The sequence below is a fragment of the Coregonus clupeaformis genome, chromosome 5 (genome assembly GCF_020615455.1).
Source record: "Coregonus clupeaformis isolate EN_2021a chromosome 5, ASM2061545v1, whole genome shotgun sequence".
Classification (NCBI taxonomy): domain Eukaryota; kingdom Metazoa; phylum Chordata; class Actinopteri; order Salmoniformes; family Salmonidae; genus Coregonus; species Coregonus clupeaformis.
Genome location: NC_059196.1, coordinates 7,489,226 through 7,508,214, shown reverse-complemented (window position 1 = coordinate 7,508,214; position 18,989 = coordinate 7,489,226). Strand labels below are relative to the sequence as shown.

The 18,989-nt window shown below is 43.8% G+C and overlaps 1 protein-coding gene across 2 annotated transcripts in view; it reads left to right on the top strand.

Moving 5' to 3' along the window:
- The window catches only part of LOC121561354 (lysophospholipase D GDPD1), a 31,127-nt gene that overhangs the window by 2,624 nt on the left and 9,514 nt on the right, over positions 1-18,989 (top strand). Inside the window, exons 2-9 of one of the 2 annotated variants that reach the window (XM_041873938.2) lie at positions 1,527-1,730; positions 2,036-2,193; positions 2,358-2,400; positions 5,726-5,861; positions 6,416-6,461; positions 6,544-6,665; positions 6,798-6,887; positions 7,113-7,246. In XM_041873938.2, coding sequence (XP_041729872.2) covers positions 2,058-2,193; positions 2,358-2,400; positions 5,726-5,861; positions 6,416-6,461; positions 6,544-6,665; positions 6,798-6,887; positions 7,113-7,246 — 707 coding nt within the window. In that variant the 5' untranslated portion in view covers positions 1,527-1,730; positions 2,036-2,057. The remainder of the gene's footprint in view (positions 1-1,526; positions 1,731-2,035; positions 2,194-2,357; positions 2,401-5,725; positions 5,862-6,415; positions 6,462-6,543; positions 6,666-6,797; positions 6,888-7,112; positions 7,247-18,989) is intronic. The other variant, XM_041873944.2, reaches the window with a different exon arrangement.

Genomic DNA, 18,989 nt, shown 5'->3' with positions numbered 1-18,989 from the left:
CTCTCAACCAGCTTCATGAGGTAGTCAACTGGAATGCATTTCAATTAAACAGGTGTGCCTTGATAAAAGTTAATTTGTGGAATTTCTTTCCTTCTTAATGCGTTTGAGCCAATCAGTTGTGTTGTGACAAGGTAGGGGTGGTATACAGAAGATAGCCCTATTTGGTAAAAGACCAAGGCCATATTATGGCAAGAACAGCTCAAATAAGCAAAGAGAAATGACAGTTCATCATTACTTTAAGACATGAAGGTCAGTCAATATGGGAAATTTCAAGAACTTTGAAAGTTTCTTCAAGTGCAGTTGCAAAAACCATCAAGCGCTATGATGAAACTGGCTCTCATGAGGACCACCACAGGAAAGGAAGACCCAGAGTTACCTATGCTGCAGAGGATAAGTTAATTAGTTACCAGCCTCAGAAATTGCAGCCCAAATAAATGCTTCACAGAGTTCAAGTAACAGACACATCTCAACATCAACTGTTCAGAGGAGACTGTGTGAATCAGGCCTTCATGGTCAAATTGCTGCAAAGAAACCACAACTAAAGGACACCAATAATAAGAAGAGACTTGCTTGGGCAAAGAAAGACAAGCAATGGACATTTGACCGGTGGAAATTTGTCCTTTGGTCTGGAGTCCAAATTGGAGATTTTTGGTTCCAACCGCCATGTCTTTGTGAGACGCAGTGTGGGTGAACGGATGATCTCCGCATGTGTATTTCCCACCATGAAGCATGGAGGAGGAGGTGTTATGGAGTGGGGGTGCTTTGCTGGTGACACTGTCTGTGATTTATTTAGAATTCAAGGCACACTTAACCAGCATGGCTACCACAGCATTCTGCAGCGATACGCCATCCCATCTGGTTTGGGCTTAGTGGGACTATCATTTGTTTTTCCACTGGACAATGACCCAACACCTCCAGGCTGTGTAAGGGCTATTTTACCAAGAAGGAGAGTGATGGAGTGCTGCATCAGATGACCTGGCCTCCACAATCACCCGACCTCAACCCAATTGAGATGGTTTGCGATGAGTTGGACCGCAGAGTGAAGGAAAATCAGCCAACAAGTGCTCAGCATATGTGGGAACTCCTTCAAGACTGTTGGAAAAGCATTCCAGGTGAAGCTGGTTGAGAGAATGCCAAGAGTGTGCAAAGATGTCATCAAGGCAAAGGGTGGCTACTTTGAAGAATATATTTTGATTTGTTTAACACTTTTTTTGGTTACTACATGATTCCATGTGTTATTTCATAGTTTCGATGTCTTCACTATTATTCTACAATGTAGCAAATAGTCAAAATAAAGAAAAACCCTTGAATGAGTATGTGTGTCCAAACATTTTGACCTGGCATTTGCGTTCTTTGAGCGTCATGTTTACTATGCATCCTAGGGTTAAGGGTCAAACATTAGGGTCTGAACATTATAAACGCATCGCTTGCGGTACGGTTTGGAAGCATAAGGACCTTATTTTTCATATCGACGAGAAATAATTTTCAAAAAACAAAAGGTTAAATTGATACACACCTTTTTATAGGGTTATGGTTCCCACACGGCCATATTTCCATGTTACAACGCTTGGTTTACGGAAAACAGACGGAAGACGGAGTGAACTACCTGTGCTAATTAGCTAAATGCGTCTCCGAACACCTGTCTGGACACGGAAGACAGACGCCGCAAACGTGTCACTGAAAAATACTGTCAGCTGCAACTGTGTTGAAACCGGTTAAAACAGTGTACAGTAAGTGTGTGTTTTGTATTTATGAAATTATTTTGATGTGATATGTTTTTAGAACTGTACCGCAATTGAGAATCGATTCACGTTTAGATTGAGTATTTGGCTGCTTTGGCTTCCAAACAGAACATGTAAGGTCCTTGGACTAAGCAGTAACAGGCACCTTTAGTCCAATATTGGGCTACTGTACAGCAGTATGAACGTGTGCATTTTTAAAAATGTAATCTGAACTACATATTAAAGCTGAATCATGGTGATTTATCAGTACTTGCTAGTATAGCTATGCTTGATCATGCATGTTACCTTCCCAGTTGAGCTAAAGGAGAATCAGAGATGTGTGCTGCTGTCTACGTGTTGTCTACGGTGATGGGGTATGTGCTCACCTCTGCCTTGTTATTGAAATGCCCAACACTTCTGCATCGGCGGAAGAGAGAGCCATTCCTAAGCAGACACATATCCCATCGTGGAGGTTAGTGTTGCAATCTTGCTTCATCCATTCATGACACATTCATGAAACTGAAACTACAAAAGGCAGTGTTGTTCCTCAAGACATCTTGCTAACTTGCCTCACACCAACTCAGTTTCAGGCACCTCTAATTCATGAACTCCTCTCTGTCATGTCTGTATTTGCAGGGGCAGGCGAAAACCTGGAGAACACCATGGCAGCTTTCAAGCAGTGAGTCAAGTCCATATCCTCCCATTGACTCGAGCTGCATCATGTCATGTTTTACATAGGCCAACACAGGAGGATTAGGCTAAATATCCAGATTAACAGCAAGCAATGCCATAAGCAGATGATATCACATGGAACCGAATTGATGATAAACCTACACTCTCAATGGAGGAAGTAGGCAGATGGGACCGGATGTCCTTATGGGTAAAATATACTTCTGCTGAATGGACTATTCAGCTTGCCAAAATTACTCATATCATCAAGTTTGTTTTATAACTAGTAGAGGATGATTTTGTGTAAAAGTAATCTAGACTCAATGGTATGAATCATGTCACGTCGTTGTGCTGGAATGCTTTATCATGTACTATGTGTGGATGTTGCAACTGACAGATCACAGACCATATTTTTCCATAATGACATGACACCAACCTTGTTCAAGTAGGATCAGTAGCGGTGCGTGGGTAAAATCATTGGGGAAGCCAAGCAAATGCATTGTTGGTTAAGGGCTGTAAGTAAGCATTTCACTGTAATGTCTACACCTGTTGTATTCGGCGCATGTGGCCAATAAAATTTGATTTGATAACCTGTTAGTTCATATGCCTTGCCACTGTGATATACAGTGCATTCGGGAAGTATTCAGACCCCTTGACTTTTTCCACATTTTGTTACGTTACAGCCTTATTTTAAAATTGATGAAATTGTTTTCCCCCCCTCATCAATCTACACACAATACCCCATAATGACAAAGCAAAAACAGGTTTTTAGAAATGTAAATAAAAAACAGATATCACATTTACATAAGTATTCAGACCCTTTACTCAGTACTTTGTTGAAGCACCTTTGGCAGCGATTACAGCCTTGAGTCTTCTTGGGTATGACGCTACAAGCTTAGCACACCTGTATTTGGGGAGTTTCTCCCATTCTTCTCTGCAGATCCTCAAGCTCTGTCAGGTTGGATAGGGAGCGTCACTGCACAGCTATATTCAGGTCTCTCCAGAGAGATTGGGTTCAAGGTCGGGCTCTGGCTGGGCCACTCAAGGACATTCAGAGACTTGTCCCGAAGCCACTCCTGCATTGTCTTGGCTGTTTGCTTAGGGCCGTTGTCCTGTTGGAAGGTGAACCTTAGCCCCAGTCTGAGGTCCTGAGCGCTGTAGAGCAGGTTATCATCAAGGATCTCTCTGTACTTTGCTCCTTTCATCTTTCCCTCGATCCTGATTAGTCTCACAGTCCCTGCCATTGATAAACATCCCCACAGCATGATGCTGCCACCATGCTTCACCGTAGGGATGGTGCCAGGTTTCCTCCAGGCGTGACGCTTGGCATTCAGGCCAAAGAGTTCAATCTTGGTTTCATCAGACCAGAGAATCTTGTTTCTCATGGTCTGAGAGTCCTTTAGCTGCCTTTTGGCAAACTCCAAGCGGGCTGTCATGTGCCTTTTACTGAGGAGTGGCATCCAACTGGCCACTCTACCATAAAGGCTTGATTGGTGGCGTGCTGCAGAGATGGTTGTCGTTCTGGAAGGTTCTCCCTTCTCCACAGAGGAACTCAGGAGCTCTGTCAGTAACCATCGGGTTCTTGGTCACCTCCCTGACCAAGGCCTTTCTTTTTTTGGTAGCCTTCCCCAGATCTGTGCCTCGACACAATCCTGTGTTGGAGCGCTACGGACAAATCCTTCCACCTCATTGCTTGGTTTTTGCTCTGAGACGCAATGTCAACTGTAGGACCTTATATAGACAGGTATGTGCCTTTCCAATCAATTAAATGTACCATAGGTGGACTCCAATCAAGTTGTAGAAACATCTCAAGTATGATCAATGGAAACAGGATGCACCTGAGCTCAATTTTAAGTCTCATAGCAAAGGGTCTGAATACTTATATAAATAAGGTATTTCCGTTTTTTATTTGTAATACATTTGCAAACATTTCTAAAAACCTGTTTTCGCTTTGTCATTATGGGGTGTTGTGTGTAGATTGAGGATTTTAAAAAGTGTAATCCATTTTAGAGTAAGGCTGTAACGTAACAAAATGTGGAAAAAGGGAAGGGTTCTGAATACTTTCTGAATGCAATGTAAATATGATGTGGCTGTCCATGGTTCTGATTTATCTGTGTGTGCGCGTGCAAGTAGAAACAAATCTTTGCTCCCCCTACTTGTAGAGAAACTCCAATTTCATCTTCCTCTCTTTCATGTTGATGAAACGGTCTATGACTCAGTCATACAGTACACACTTTTATTTTTTGTTTCCTAGGTTACCTGGCTAAAATGCTTGCTCGCTTGCCTAACTTCCTTTCATGGGCAACAATGAGCAAGCTAGTTAACATTAGCTTACTACGTCTAGCTACATATTGAACTTCCATCCTCTCAGGCCAGGGGCACAATTTATGAATTTATGGTTGGATCAGAATCGCCATTTATAATCATTGGCCAGTACGGTGAATTAAGTAAAACCATAAATCCAAATCCCTATCTCCATCCATGGCTAATTTCAGAAAGGGCCAATATTAGCTAGCTAGCTAGCCACCGGAGGAAAACGACACGAGATGTAACAATTCAAGTTTTCTGTCAATTACGTTGTGGTTTTGATGTGATTGGTGTGAATTCAAATCCAAACTGGCTTCCCTTCACATTTATTTTTGGTGCGCCAGGACCATTCACAATTGAGCTGATTTGGCTATTATTTTATAAAAAAAATTATCAAGGGAGGCCAAATGCTCGCTGGCTTCCCTTGCATTCAATGCTACGGGCGGCAAAAACGTCGTGACCAGACAGCATCAGATAGATGGGCTACACTACACATACAGAGACAGAGGGGGCGCTGTTTCGCTCGCTCGGATGCTTTGTCCGGTGAGATGCATTCAGCCTCTTGCGCGTTGAAGGAAAATTATGAAACACAGAGAGACGGAAGATGCTTTATTTATAGTTTTTTTTCCGTTGGTAATTTTTTTGGGGGAAGCCTGGCTTCCCTTGGCATCCATGAATACACACCACTTAGTAGGAGCCATTTTGAAGTGTGGGTAACCAAGTTGAATTGGTTAACCTCACTCCTCAGCTTGACATGCCAACACCTGTGCCATCGACTTGCTAGCGTTGTGGTGGTGTAGTTGGCTATGGCATTGTCAAGAGGGCGGTCATGTGTGTTTGCAAGACAGAGGACACACGATAAATCCCAGTTGGGGAGGAAGATGTACTGTTCAGCAAGCAGCGTGATGTCCATTACGTGTGTGTGTGTGTTTACCCTGTCTAGATTTGTTGATGCGATCCTCAACTTCCTGCCGGTGTGGTATGTGTGTGTGTGTGTGTGTGTGATTGCCTCCTTTACATGTGTCCAGTGCAGTGGACCTTGGCACTGACATGCTGGAGCTGGACTGTCACATGACCAAAGACGAGCAGGTGGTCGTGTCACATGATGCCAACCTGGAGAGGTCGACTGGCGTCAGCGCCCTGATCTCTGATGTGGCCTACGCCGTGAGTATCGCAAGGTTGGCTTCTCAACAGCCATATAAAAACTTAGCCTACGTACTTTACCTAGGCCTCATTGCGGCAAGTGGTCTGTAAGGCCTCCAAGGTCCCTCCATTTCTTCCTCTCAGGCAATTTTAGACGCCTCTTTCCAGGTCTTGAACTCAGCTTTCATATAATTCTACTCCCCAGTCTTTTGTTGCATTTATCTCCCTATTACAATAGATCCTGTCAATTTTAATCAGACTTTTGACCAAATAATACATCTAAAGGGATTAGTGTTGTCACGATACCTGTATCGCAATAATACGATACCAGATTCTCCTTGGCATAAGAGGACACGAAGCAGACTAAACTCTATGGTCCTTTAAAACGTAATTTTGTAAAATATTGTGTGCTATAGCTTGGAAAATAAACAAATGTGACATCATAAGGCTGTTTTTTCCAAGTAATTAAGCCCGCCTCATTTTTTGATTATTTTGCTACCTTACTTTCTGGTATCGTGACAACAATAAAAGGGATATGCATGATCAAATGTGTCTACTATGTTTGTTCTCTACAGGATCTGCCTCCTTACCTGTGCAAGCTTGGTGTGACTTTCCAGAGAGGTGAGTATCACTGTTTGTATGTAGTACGTGCTGCTTTGGCAGGTGTGGCTGTGTCCTCAATTTTCCCTGTGTGTGTCTGCAGAATGCGTCTGTGAGGGAGGGGAGGACAAACGCATGCCTCTCCTCAGGGACGTGTTCGAGGCCTTCCCTAAGACCCCTGTCAACATCGACGTCAAGGTCAACAATGACACACTTATCAAGAAGGTATGTGTGTGTCTGTGTGCCCTGGGGTTAGACATTTCCAGAAAGAAGTGGGTGCTTTGAGTGTGTGATGGGATAAGTGTTCTCATCAAATGGTTGTCATTGTTGTGGGTTGTGAACTTGTTTGTTCTGCAGGTCTCAGAGCTGGTCGTGAAGTATGACAGAGAACACCTCACTGTTTGGGGCAACTCTAGCAACCAGATTGTGCAGAAGTGTTACAAGGAGGTAACCAAAGGCTAATTGCCTTGTATAATGATTTCTTCTGTTTATGTTTGATAATATTTACCTTGATCAACACAAACTTGCAAATTTATATTTACAAGTTTTTATGATGGCCGTTTAGGAAGAACCTTTTAGCACATAGGAGGACCCAGTTCTTTGTCATACTAAGAAAGCTGGATTGCGGACTTGTATTCATCACCACCACCTACTTTTCTCTCTGTGTTGTAGAACCCTCGTATCCCAGTGCTGTTCAGCATGCGCAGGGTTCTAATGCTGTTGGGGCTCTTCTACACCGGCCTCCTGCCCTTTGTGCCCCTCAAAGAGCAGTTCCTGGAGATCCCCATGCCCTCTGTCGTCACTAAGTATGCAACACCCAGACACACACTTTTAACTTAGCTTAGGCCATCATTTTAATGTAACACCTATCCTCCTTGGTTCTAGTGTTTGTATGACACGAGTAAAAGAATACGCCACGGAGCTAATAATGAGATGACTCCCCATTTTCTTTGGAGCAAGGGGCATTTAAGAGCGGCGAGATGGAAGTCAGAGATGGTATTATAGAAAGCGATGGTCAGGAGGAATACAAGATACCATATGTCTACTGACAATCTAGTTGCTGCATTAATAGTCATTGACACTGATCTGGTAGCCTTTTATATGATAATATCCATGTCATATACAGTGCATTCGGAAAGTATTCAGACCCCTTGACTTTTTCCACATTTTGTTACATTACAGCCTTATTCTAAAATGTATACAATTGTTTTTTTCCCTCATCAATCCACACACAATATACAATAATGACAAAGCAAAAACAGGTTTTTAGAAAGGTTTCCAAATGTATTAAAAACTAAAAACTGAAATATTACGTTTACATAAGTATTCAGACCCTTTACTCAGTACTTTGTTGAAGCACCTTTGGCAGCGATTACAGCCTTGAGTCTTCTTGGGTATGACGCTACAAGCTTAGCACACCTGTATTTGGGGAGTTTCTCCCATTCTTCTCTGCAGATCCTCAAGCTCTGTCAGGTTGGATAGGGAGTGTTGCTGCACAGCTATTTTCAGGTCTCTCCAGAGATGTTCGATTGGGTTCAAGTCTGGGCCCTGGCTGGGTCACTCAAGGACATTCAGAGACCTGTCCCGAAGCCACTCCTGTGTTGTCTTGGTTTTGAGCTTAGGGTCGTTGTCCTTTTGGAAGGTGAACCTTCGCTCCAGTCTGAGGTCCTGAACGCTCTGGAGCAGGTTTTCATCAAGGATCTCTCTGTACATTGCTCCGTACATCTTTCTCTCATTCCTAACTAGTCTTCCAGTACCTGCCGCTGAAAAACATCCCCACAGATGATGCCGCCACCACCACCATTAAAAAATATATATATATTTCACCTTTATTTAACCAGGTAAACCAGTTGAGAACAAGTTCTCATTTACAACTGCGACCTGGCCAAGATAAAGCAAAGCAGTGCGATTAAAAAAAAAAAAAAACACAAGAGTTACATATGGGGTAAACAAAACATAAAGTCAAGAAAATACAACAGAAAATATATATACAGTGTGTGCAAATGTAGCAAGTTATGGAGGTAAGGCAATAAATAGGCCAGAGTGCAAAATAATTACAATTTAGTATTAACACTGGAATGATAGATGTGCAAGAGATGATGTGCAAATAGAGATACTGGGGTGCAAATGAACAAAATAAATAACAATATGGGGATGAGGTAGTTGGGTGGGCTAATTTCAGATGGGCTGTGTACAGGTGCAGTGATCGGTAAAGTGCTCTGACAACTGATGCTTAAAGTTAGTGAGGGAGATAAGAGTCTCCAGCTTCTGAGATTTTTGCAGTTCGTTCCAGTCATTGGCAGCAGAGAACTGAAGGAATGGCGGCCAAAGGAGGTGTTGGCTTTGGGGATGACCAGTGAGATATACCTGCTGGAGCGCATACTACGGGTGGGTGTTGCTATGGTGACCAATGAGCTAAGATAAGGCGGGGATTTGCCTAGCAGTGATTTATAGATGACCTGGAGCCAGTGGGTTTGGTGACGAATATGTAGTGAGGACCAGCCAACAAGAGTGTACAGGTCACAGTGGTGGGTAGAATATGGGGCTTTGGTGACAAAACGGATGGCACTGTGATAGACTACATCCAATTTGCTGAGTAGAGAGGCTATTTTGTAAATGACATCGCCAAAGTCATGGATCGGTAGGATAGTCCGTTTAACGAGGGCATTTTTGGCAGCATGAGTGAAGGAGGCTTTGTTGCGAAATAGGAAGCCGATTCTAGATTTAACTTTGGATTGGAGATGCTTAATGCGAGTCTGGAAGGAGAGTTTACAGTCTAACCAGACACCTAGGTATTTGTAGTTGTCCACATACTCTAGGTCAGACCCGCCGAGAGTAGTGATTCTAGTCGGGTGGGCGGGTGCCAGCAGCGTTCGATTGAAGAGCATGCATTTAGTTTTACTAGTGTTTAAGAGCAGTTGGAGGCTACGGAAGGAGTGTTGTATGGCATTGAAGCTCGTTTGGAGGTTTGTTAACACAGTGTCCAATGAAGGGCCAGATGTATACAAAATGGTGTTGTCTGCGTAGAGGTGGATCTGAGAGTCACCAGCAGCAAGCGCGACATCATTGATATACACAGAGAAAAGAGTCGGCCCGAGAATTGAACCCTGTGGCACCCCCATAGAGACTGCAATAGGTCCAGACAACAGGCCCTCCGATTTGACACATTGAACTCTATCTGAGAAGTAGTTGGTGAAACAGGCGAGGCAGTCATTTGAGAAACCAAGGCTATTTAGTCTGCCAATAAGAATGCGGTGGTTGACAGTTGAAAGCCTTGGCCAGGTCGATGAAGATGGCTGCACAGTACTGTCTATTATCGATCGCGGTTATAATATTGTTTAGGACCTTGAGCATGGCTGAGGTGCACCCATGACCAGCTCGGAAACCGGATTGCATAGCTGAGAAGGTACGGTGGGATTCGAAATGGTCGGTGATCTGTTTGTTAACTTTGCTTTCAAAAACTTTCGAAAGGCAGGGCAGGATGGATATAGGTCTGTAACAGTTTGGATCTAGAGTGTCACCCCCTTTGAAGAGGGGGATGACCGCGGCAGCTTTCCAATCTCTGGGGATCTCAGACGTTACGAAAGAGAGGTTGAACAGGCTAGTAATGGGGGTTGCGACAATTTCGGCTGCTAATTTTAGAAAGAAAGGGTCCAGATTGTCTAGCCCAGATGATTTGTAGGGGTCCAGATTTTGCAGCTCTTTCAGAACATCAGCTGTCTGAATTTGTGTGAAGGAGAAGCGGGGGGGCATGGGCAAGTTGCAGCGGAGGGTGCAGAGCTGGTGGCCGGGGTAGTGGTAGCCAGGTGGAAAGCATGGCCAGCCGTAGATAAATGCTTGTTGAAATTCTTGATTATTGTAGATTTATCTGTGGTGATAGTGTTTCCTAGCCTCAGTGCAGTGGGCAGCTGGGAGGAGGTGCTCTTATTCTCCATGGACTTTACAGTGTCCCAAAACTTTTTGGAGTTAGTGCTACAGGATGCAAATTTCTGTTTGAAAAAGCTAGCCTTTGCTTTCCTAACTGCTTGTGTATATTGGTTCCAAACTTCCCTGAAAAGTTGCATATCGCGGGGGCTATTCGATGCTAATGCAGTACGCCACAGGATGTTTTTGTGCTGGTCAAGGGCAGTCAAGTCTGAGGAGAACCAGGGGCTATATCTGTTCTTAGTTCTGAATTTTTTGAATGGGGCATGCTTATTTAAGATTGAGAGGAAAGCACTTTTAAAGAACAACCAGGCATCCTCTACTGACGGAATGAGATCGATATCCATCCAGGATACCTGGGCCAGGTCAATTAGGAAGGCCTGCACGCTAAAGTGTTTTAGGGAGCGTTTGACAGTGATGAGGGGTGGTCATTTGACCGCGGACCCGTTACGGACGCAGGCAATAAGGCAGTGATTGCTGAGATTCTTGTTAAAGACAGCGGAGGTGTATTTAGAGGGTAAGTTAGTCAGGTTGTACCTGGTAGGTTCCTTGATAATTTGTGTGAGATTGAGGGCATCTAGTTTGGATTGTAGGATGGCCGGGGTGTTAAGCATATCCCAGTTTAGGTCACCAAGCAGTACGAACTCTGAGGATAGATGGGGGGCAATCAATTCACATATGGTGTCCAGGGCACAGCTGGGGGCTGAGGGGGGTCTGTAGCAAGCGGCAACAGTGAGAGACTTATCTCTGGAAAAGTGGATTTTTAGAAGTAGGAGCTCAAACTGTTTGGGCACAGACCTGGATAGTATGATAGAGCTCTGCAGGCTATCTCTACAGTAGATTGCAACTCCACCCCCTTTGGCAGTTCTATCTAGACAGAAAATGTTGTAGTTGGGAATGGACATTTCTGAATTTTTGGTGGCCTTCCTAAGCCAGGATTCAGACACTGCTAGAACATCAGGGTTGGCGGAGTGTGCTAACGCAGTGAATAACTCAAACTTAGGGAGGAGGCTTCGGATGTTAACATGCAAAAAGCCAAGGCTTTTACGGTTACAGAAGTCAAGAAATGATAGCGCCTGGGGAGTAGGAGTGATACTGGGGGCTGCAGGGCCTGGGTTAACCTCTACATCACCAGAGGAACAGAGGAGGAGTAGAATAAGGATACGGCTAAAGGCTTTAAGAACTGGTCTTCTAGTGCATTGGGTACAGAGAATAAAAGGTGCAGATTTCCGTGCGTTGTAGAATAGATTCAGGGCATTATGTACAGACAAGGATATGGAAGGATATGAGTACAGTGGAGGTAAATCCTAAGCATTGGGTAACAATGAAAGAGATAGCATCACTGGAGGCACCGATTGAGCCGGTCTCCGCGTGTATGGGGGGTGGGACAAAGGAGCTATTTGAGGCAGTTTGAGAGGGACTTGGGGCTCTAATAAGAACTAACTGGAACAGCAATAGGCAAGGCATATTGACATGGGAGAGAGGCATAAAGCAATCACAGGTGTTATTCGACAGAGCTAAGACAACAACTGGTAATGGCGATGAAAGTTTGGGCTAAGGCTAAACAGATAAACAGGATGGGGTACCGTGTAAAGGAACAGTCCAGCAGGCGTCAGCTGTGCAGCTGAGTGATCATAAAGTCCAGTGAACAGCAATGTGAGTCCGAGAGCAGTTCGAATTGGTGCTACAGCACAGGCGATCAGGAAGCAGGGCTGTTGAATTGCGTGTACTAGCGGGCCGGTGCTAGCAGATGGATCTTTGTGGTCGTCGCAACGGGAAGCCTGTTGAAACCACAGACGATTACGTCGGCACACCAGTCGTGATGGATCGGTGGGGCTCCGTGTCGACACTAGGAGCTCCCGTCTGGTTGACAGAAAGGTACATAGCCGGGAGATGGGCCTGACTCGAGGCTAGCTCAAGGCTGATTAGCCAACCACAACATCCATTAGGTTGCAGCTAGCTAATTGTGAATATCCAGTGTTAAAGGTCCAGTGATTCAGTGATTCCGGCAGAAAATATGATATGTTCTTTGTTGATAACACGCTGTGCAGAATGGCCGATAATAGTCCAGGCTAGAGCTGGCTGGTAGGTAGTGCAGGCCACGGACAATGGTGAAAAAAACCGCTAACGGTGGCTAATAGCCGGTAGACAGGTAGTTAGCCAGGATATGGGCCTGGCTCGAGGCTAGCTCAAGGCTAACTGGTGCTTGCTTCGGGGGCAGTGGTGATTAGCCAACAGCAACATCCATTCGGTTGCGGCTAGCTGGTTGCGATCCGGTGTTAAGGTCCAGTGATTCAGTTATTCCGGCAGAAAATCCGATGTTCTGGGTGAAAACCGCTAACGGTGGCTAATAGCAAGTAGCTAGTTAGCTGGCTAGCTAGTTTCAACTGGAGATTCTAGATAAAAGGTAAATAAGTAATAGAATCCGTTCCACATTGAGTGATGCGGGTTGCAGGAAAGTATATTTAGTAGAAGGATGAAAAGTGTGATAGGGGAAATATAAACAACGAAAGACAAAAAAGGAAAAAAACTGGCTATTTACACGGACACACAACAGAGTACACGACCGCACTGCTACGCCATGCTTCACTGTAGGGATGGTGCAAGGTTTCCTCCAGACGTGACGCTTGGCATTCAGGCCAAAGAGTTCAATCTTGGTTTCGTGAGACCAGAGGATCTTGTTTCTCATGGTCTGAGAGTCTTTAGGTGCCTTTTGGCAAACTCCAAGCGGGCTGTCATGTGGCTTCCGTCTGGCCACTCTACCATAAAGGCCTGACTGGTAGAGTGCTGCAGAGATGGTTGTCCTTCTGGAAGGTTCTCCCATCTCCACAGAGGAACTCTGGAGCTCTATCAGAGTGACCATCGGGTTCTTCATCACCTCCCTGACCAAGGCCCTTCTCCCCCGATTGCTCAGTTTGGCCGGGCGGACAGGTCTAGGAAGAGTCTTGGTGGTTCCAAACTTCTTCCATTTAAGAATGATGGAGGCCACTGTGTTCTTGGGGACCTTCAATGCTGCAGAAATGTGTTGGTACCCTTCCCCAGATCTGTGCTCTGAGATGCACTGTCAACTGTGGGACCTTATATAGACAGGTGTGTGCCTTTCCAAATCATGTCCAATCAATTGAATTTACCATAGGTGGACTCCAATCAAGTTGTAGAAACATCTCAAGGATGATCAATGAAAGGATGCACCTGAGCTCAATTTCGAGTCTCATAGCAAAGGGTCTGAATACTTATGTAAATAAGGTATTTCAGTTTTTATTTCAATAAATTAGCAAAAATGTCTAAACCTGTTTTCGCTTTGTCATTATGGGGTATTGTGTGTAGATTGCTGAGGATAGTCTTTTTTTGAATCCATTTTAAAATAAGGCTGTAACGTAACAAAATGTGGAAAAAGTCAAAGGGTCTGATGCACACTAATAATTTGATATTAAGATGATTATGGCAATAATCAGTGTAAGGTGTTTATATGAGTATCTTCATCAGCCTAAGGTCATAATCGAAGAAAGCATAAACTAGGGATGTTGACGGTTAACCGTTAATCGGTTAGCCACAGAAAATACATTTGACTGTTCATGCTTTTCGGTGTGTACAGTGAGGGGAAAAAAGTATTTGATCCCCTGCTGATTTTGTACGTTTGCCCACTGACAAAGAAATGATCAATCTATAATTTTAATGGTAGGTTTATTTGAACAGTGAGAGACAGAATAACAACAACAAAAATCCAGAAAAACGCATGTCAAAAATGTTATAAATTGATTTGCATTTTAATGAGGGAAATAAGTATTTGACCCCTCTGCAAAACATGACTTAGTACTTGGTGGCAAAACCCTTGTTGGCAATCACAGAGGTCAGACGTTTCTTGTGAGGGAAATAAGTACCCCCTCTCAATCAGAAAGATTTCTGGCTCCCAGGTGTCTTTTATACAGGTAACGAGCTGAGATTAGGAGCACACTCTTAAAGGGAGTGCTCCTAATCTCAGCTTGTTACCTGTATAAAAGACACCTGTCCACAGAAGCAATCAATCAATCAGATTCCAAACTCTCCACCATGGCCAAGACCAAAGAGCTCTCCAAGGATGTCAGGGACAAGATTGTAGACCTACACAAGGCTGGAATGGGCTACAAGACCATCGCCAAGCAGCTTGGTGAGAAGGTGACAACAGTTGGTGCGATTATTCGCCAATGGAAGAAACACAAAAGAACTGTCAATCTCCCTCGGCCTGGGGTTCCATGCAAGATCTCACCTCGTGGAGTTGCAGTGATCATGAGAACGGTGAGGAATCAGCCCAGAACTACACGGGAGGATCTTATCAATGATCTCAAGGCAGCTGGGACCATAGTCACCAAGAAAATAATTGGTAACACACTACGTCGTGAAGGACTGAAATCCTGCAGTGCCCGCAAGGTCCCCCTGCTCAAGAAAGCACATATACATGCCCGTCTGAAATTTGCCAATGAACATCTGAATGATTCAGAGGAGAACTGGGTGAAAGTGTTGTGGTCAGATGAGACCAAAATGGAGCTCTTTGGCATCAACTCAACTCGCCGTGTTTGGAGGAGGAGGAATGCTGCCTATGACCCCAAGAACACCATCCCCACCGTCAAACATGGAGGTGGAAACATTATGCTTTGGGGGTGTTTTTCTGCTAAGGGGACAGGACAACTTCATCGCATCAAAGGGACGATGGACGGGGCCATGTATCGTCAAATCTTGGGTGAGAACCTCCTTCCCTCACCCAGGGCATTGAAAATGGGTCGTGGATGGGTATTCCAGCATGACAATGACCCAAAACACACGGCCAAGGCAACAAATGAGCGGTTCAAGTAGAAGCACATTAAGGTCCTGGAGTGGCCTAGCCAGTCTCCAGACCTTAATCCCATCGAAAATCTGTGGAGGGAGCTGAAGGTTCGAGTTGCCAAACGTCAGCCTCGAAACCTTAATGACTTGGAGAAGATCTGCAAAGAGGAGTGGGACAAAATCCCTCCAGAGATGTGTGCAAACCTGGTGGCCAACTACAAGAAACGTCTGACCTCTGTGATTGCCAACAAGGGTTTTGCCACCAAGAACTAAGTCATGTTTTGCAGAGGGGTCAAATACTTATTTCCCTCATTAAAATGCAAATCAATTTATAACATTTTTGACATGAGTTTTTCTGTATTTCTTTGTTGTTATTCTGTCTCTCACTGTTCAAATAAACCTACCATTAAAATTATAGACTCATTTCTTTGTCAGTGGGCAAACGTACAAAATCAGCAGGGGATCAAATACTTTTTTCCCTCACTGTAGGTTAATTTGCATAATTTGGACAGCGAAAGCTACAGCTCTTCAAACCGCTGGTTGCTGCTGTAGTGAAACGTGTTCTTATAAGCCCAGTCATTGTGCAACAATTCTAAATGCAATCGTGTGTTAAAAACAACGTTTGAAAAGAGGATTCCTGCTTTCTATTGCTACTATTTTAATTTCTCAACTCCTAATTGAAGCGCATCCTCCATTCGCCATTCGGGTGTATAGGCAATACGGTAGGCAGGCTATCAGCTTGTAACCACCTTGCGATCTGAGCTGGAGGCAGTATGCATTTTGAAAATGTACAGTAGCTCAGCTGGTAGAGCACAGCGCTTGTAACACCAAGGTAGTGGGTTCGATCCCCGGGACCACCCATACACAAAAATGTATGCACGCTTTGGATAAAAGGCTTATTTATTATTATTTATTATTATTATTATTATTATTATTATTAAAAGTTTGGACACACCTACTCATTCAAGGGTTTTTCTTTATTTTTACTATTTTTTACATTGTAGAATAATAGTGAAGACATCAAAACTATGAAATAACATATGGAATCATGTAGTAACCAAAAAAGTGTTTAACAAATGAAAATATATTTGAGATTCTTCAAATAGCCACCCTTTGCCTTGATGACAGCTTTGCACACTTGGCATTCTCTCAACCAGCTTCACCTGGAATGCTTTTCCAACAGTTTTGAAGGAGTTCCCACATATTCTGAGCACTTGTTGGCTGCTTTTCCTTCACTCTGCGGTCCGACTCATCCCAAACCATCTCAATTGGATTGAGGTCGGGTGATTGTGGAGGCCAGGTCATCAGATGGAGTACTCCATCACTCTCCTTCTTGATAAAATAGCCCTTATACAGCCTGGAGGTGTGTTGGGTCATTGTCCTGTTGAAAAACAAATGATAATCCCACTAAGCCCAAACCAGATGGGATGGCGTATCGCTGCAGAATGCTGTGGTAGCCATGCTGGTTAAGTGTGCCTTGAATTCTAAATAAATCAGTGTCACCAGCAAAGCACCCCCACACCATAACACCTCCTCCTCCATGCTTTACAGTGGGAAATACACATGCGGAGATCATCCGTTCACCCACACCGCGTCTCACAAAGACACGGCGGTTGGAACCAAAAATCTCCAATTTGAACTCCAGACCAAAGGACACATTTCTACCGGTCTAATGTCCATTGCTCGTGTTTCTTGGCCCAAGCAAGTCTCTTCTTGTTATTGGTGTCCTTTAGTAGTGGTTTCTTTGCAGCAATTTGACCATGAAGGCCTGATTCACACAGTCTCCTCTGAACAGTTGATGTTGAGAGTTGTCTGTTACTTGAACTCAGAGAAGCATTTATTTGGGCTGCAATTTCAGAGGCTGGTAACTCTAATGAACTTGTCCTCTGCAGCAGAGGTTACTCTGGGTCTTCCATTCCTGTGGCGGTCCTCATGAGAGCCAGTTTCATCATAGTGCTTGATGGTTTTTGCGACTGCACTTGAAGAAACTTGAAAAGTTCTTAAATGTTCCTTCTGACAGACCTTCATATCTTAAAGTAATGATGGACTGTCGTTTCTCTTTGCTTATTTAATGTCTTCAGTATTATTCTACAATGTAGAAAATAGTAAAAAATAAAGAAAATCCCTTGAATGAATAGGTTTGTCCAAACTTTTGACTGGTACTGTGTACTTAATTGTTTGAAACCTGGACGTTTGACATCATATTATGAGGCATGTCTTACCTTGCTTCAAAGTAGCCTAGCCAAAATCTGACTATAGAAACACGGAGGCAATTATTTTATAAAGACTTCTTCATATTTTTATTGGTTTATTTTACCCTTATTTTACCAGGTAATTTGACTGAGAACACATTCTCATTTACAGCAACAACCTGGGGAATAGTTACAGGAGAGAGGAGGGGGGATGAACGAGCCAATTGGATATGATGTCTATGATTAAGCGCCTTGCTAAAGATCTATGGAAAGAAATCCACAGGGGCTGGTTCACTTGACCTCTTCTTACTACAGCTCTCAGCCCCGTTCATTGTTGAACCTTTAACCTGTATTTTTAACTTGACAATTGCTACTGGTGTTATCCCTAAGGTTTGGAGAGCGGCACATGTCCTCCCCCTACATAAAGGCAGAGAGGTCCGTCTGATTTAGGTAATTACTGCCCAATCTCCAAGTTATTTTGCCTAACCATAGTATTATAATCCTTGACCAACTCCCAGTTAATAACTTTTTTTAACTTCTCACTCTATTCTAAATAAGCATAGTTTTGGGTTTTAGATCTGTACGTAGCACTGTTTCAGCTACTGTGGTTGTTTTAGATTGTTAAATTGCCTAGATCATTAAAAATATTGTGCTGCCTTATTTATAGACCTTTCCAAGCCATTCCACTACATTGAGCATTCCCTTCTCATTCAAAAACTGTCTGAAATGGGCGGAGATAAGGACTCTTGCAAATGGTTTAAGAACTATTTGACAGCCAGGACACACATATTACAAAATATATTTTGTCTATATTACGAAAGGTGTACCGCAGGGGTCGATTTTGGGACCTTGCGAAAGTATTCACCCCCCTTGGCATTTTTCCTATTTTATTGCCTTACAACCTGGAATTAAAATGGATTTTGGGGGGGGTTGTATCATTTGATTTACACAACCTGCCTACCACTTTGAAGATGCAAAATATTTTTTCTTGTGAAACAAACAAGAAATAAGACAAAAAAACTGAAACCTTGAGCGTGCATAACTATCCCCCCCCCCAAAGTCAATACTTTGTAGAGCCACCTTTTGCAGCAATTACAGCTGCAAGTCTCTTGGGGTATGTCTCTATAAGCTTGGCACATCTAGCCACTGGGATTTTTACCCATTCTTCAAGGCAAAACTGCTCCAGCTCCTTCAAGTTGAATGGGTTCCGCTGGTGTACAGCAATCTTTAAGTCATACCACAGATTCTCAACTGGATTGAGGTCTGGGCTTTGACTAGGCCATTCCAAGACATTTAAATGTTTCCCCTTAAACCACTTGAGTGTTGCTTTAGCAGTATGCTTAGGGTCATTGTCCTGCTGGAAGGTGAACCGCCGTCCCAGTCTCAAATCTCTGGAAGACTGAAACAGGTTTCCCTCAAGAATTTCCCTGTATTTAGCGCCATCCATCATTCCTTTAATTCTGACCAGTTTCCCCGTCCCTGCCGATGAAAAACATCCCCACAGCATGATGCTGCCACCACCATGCTTCACTGTGGGGATGGTGTTCTCGGGGTGATGAGAGGTGTTGGGTTTGCGCCAGACATAGCGTTTTCCTTGATGGCCAAAATGCCCAATTTTAGACTCATCTGACCA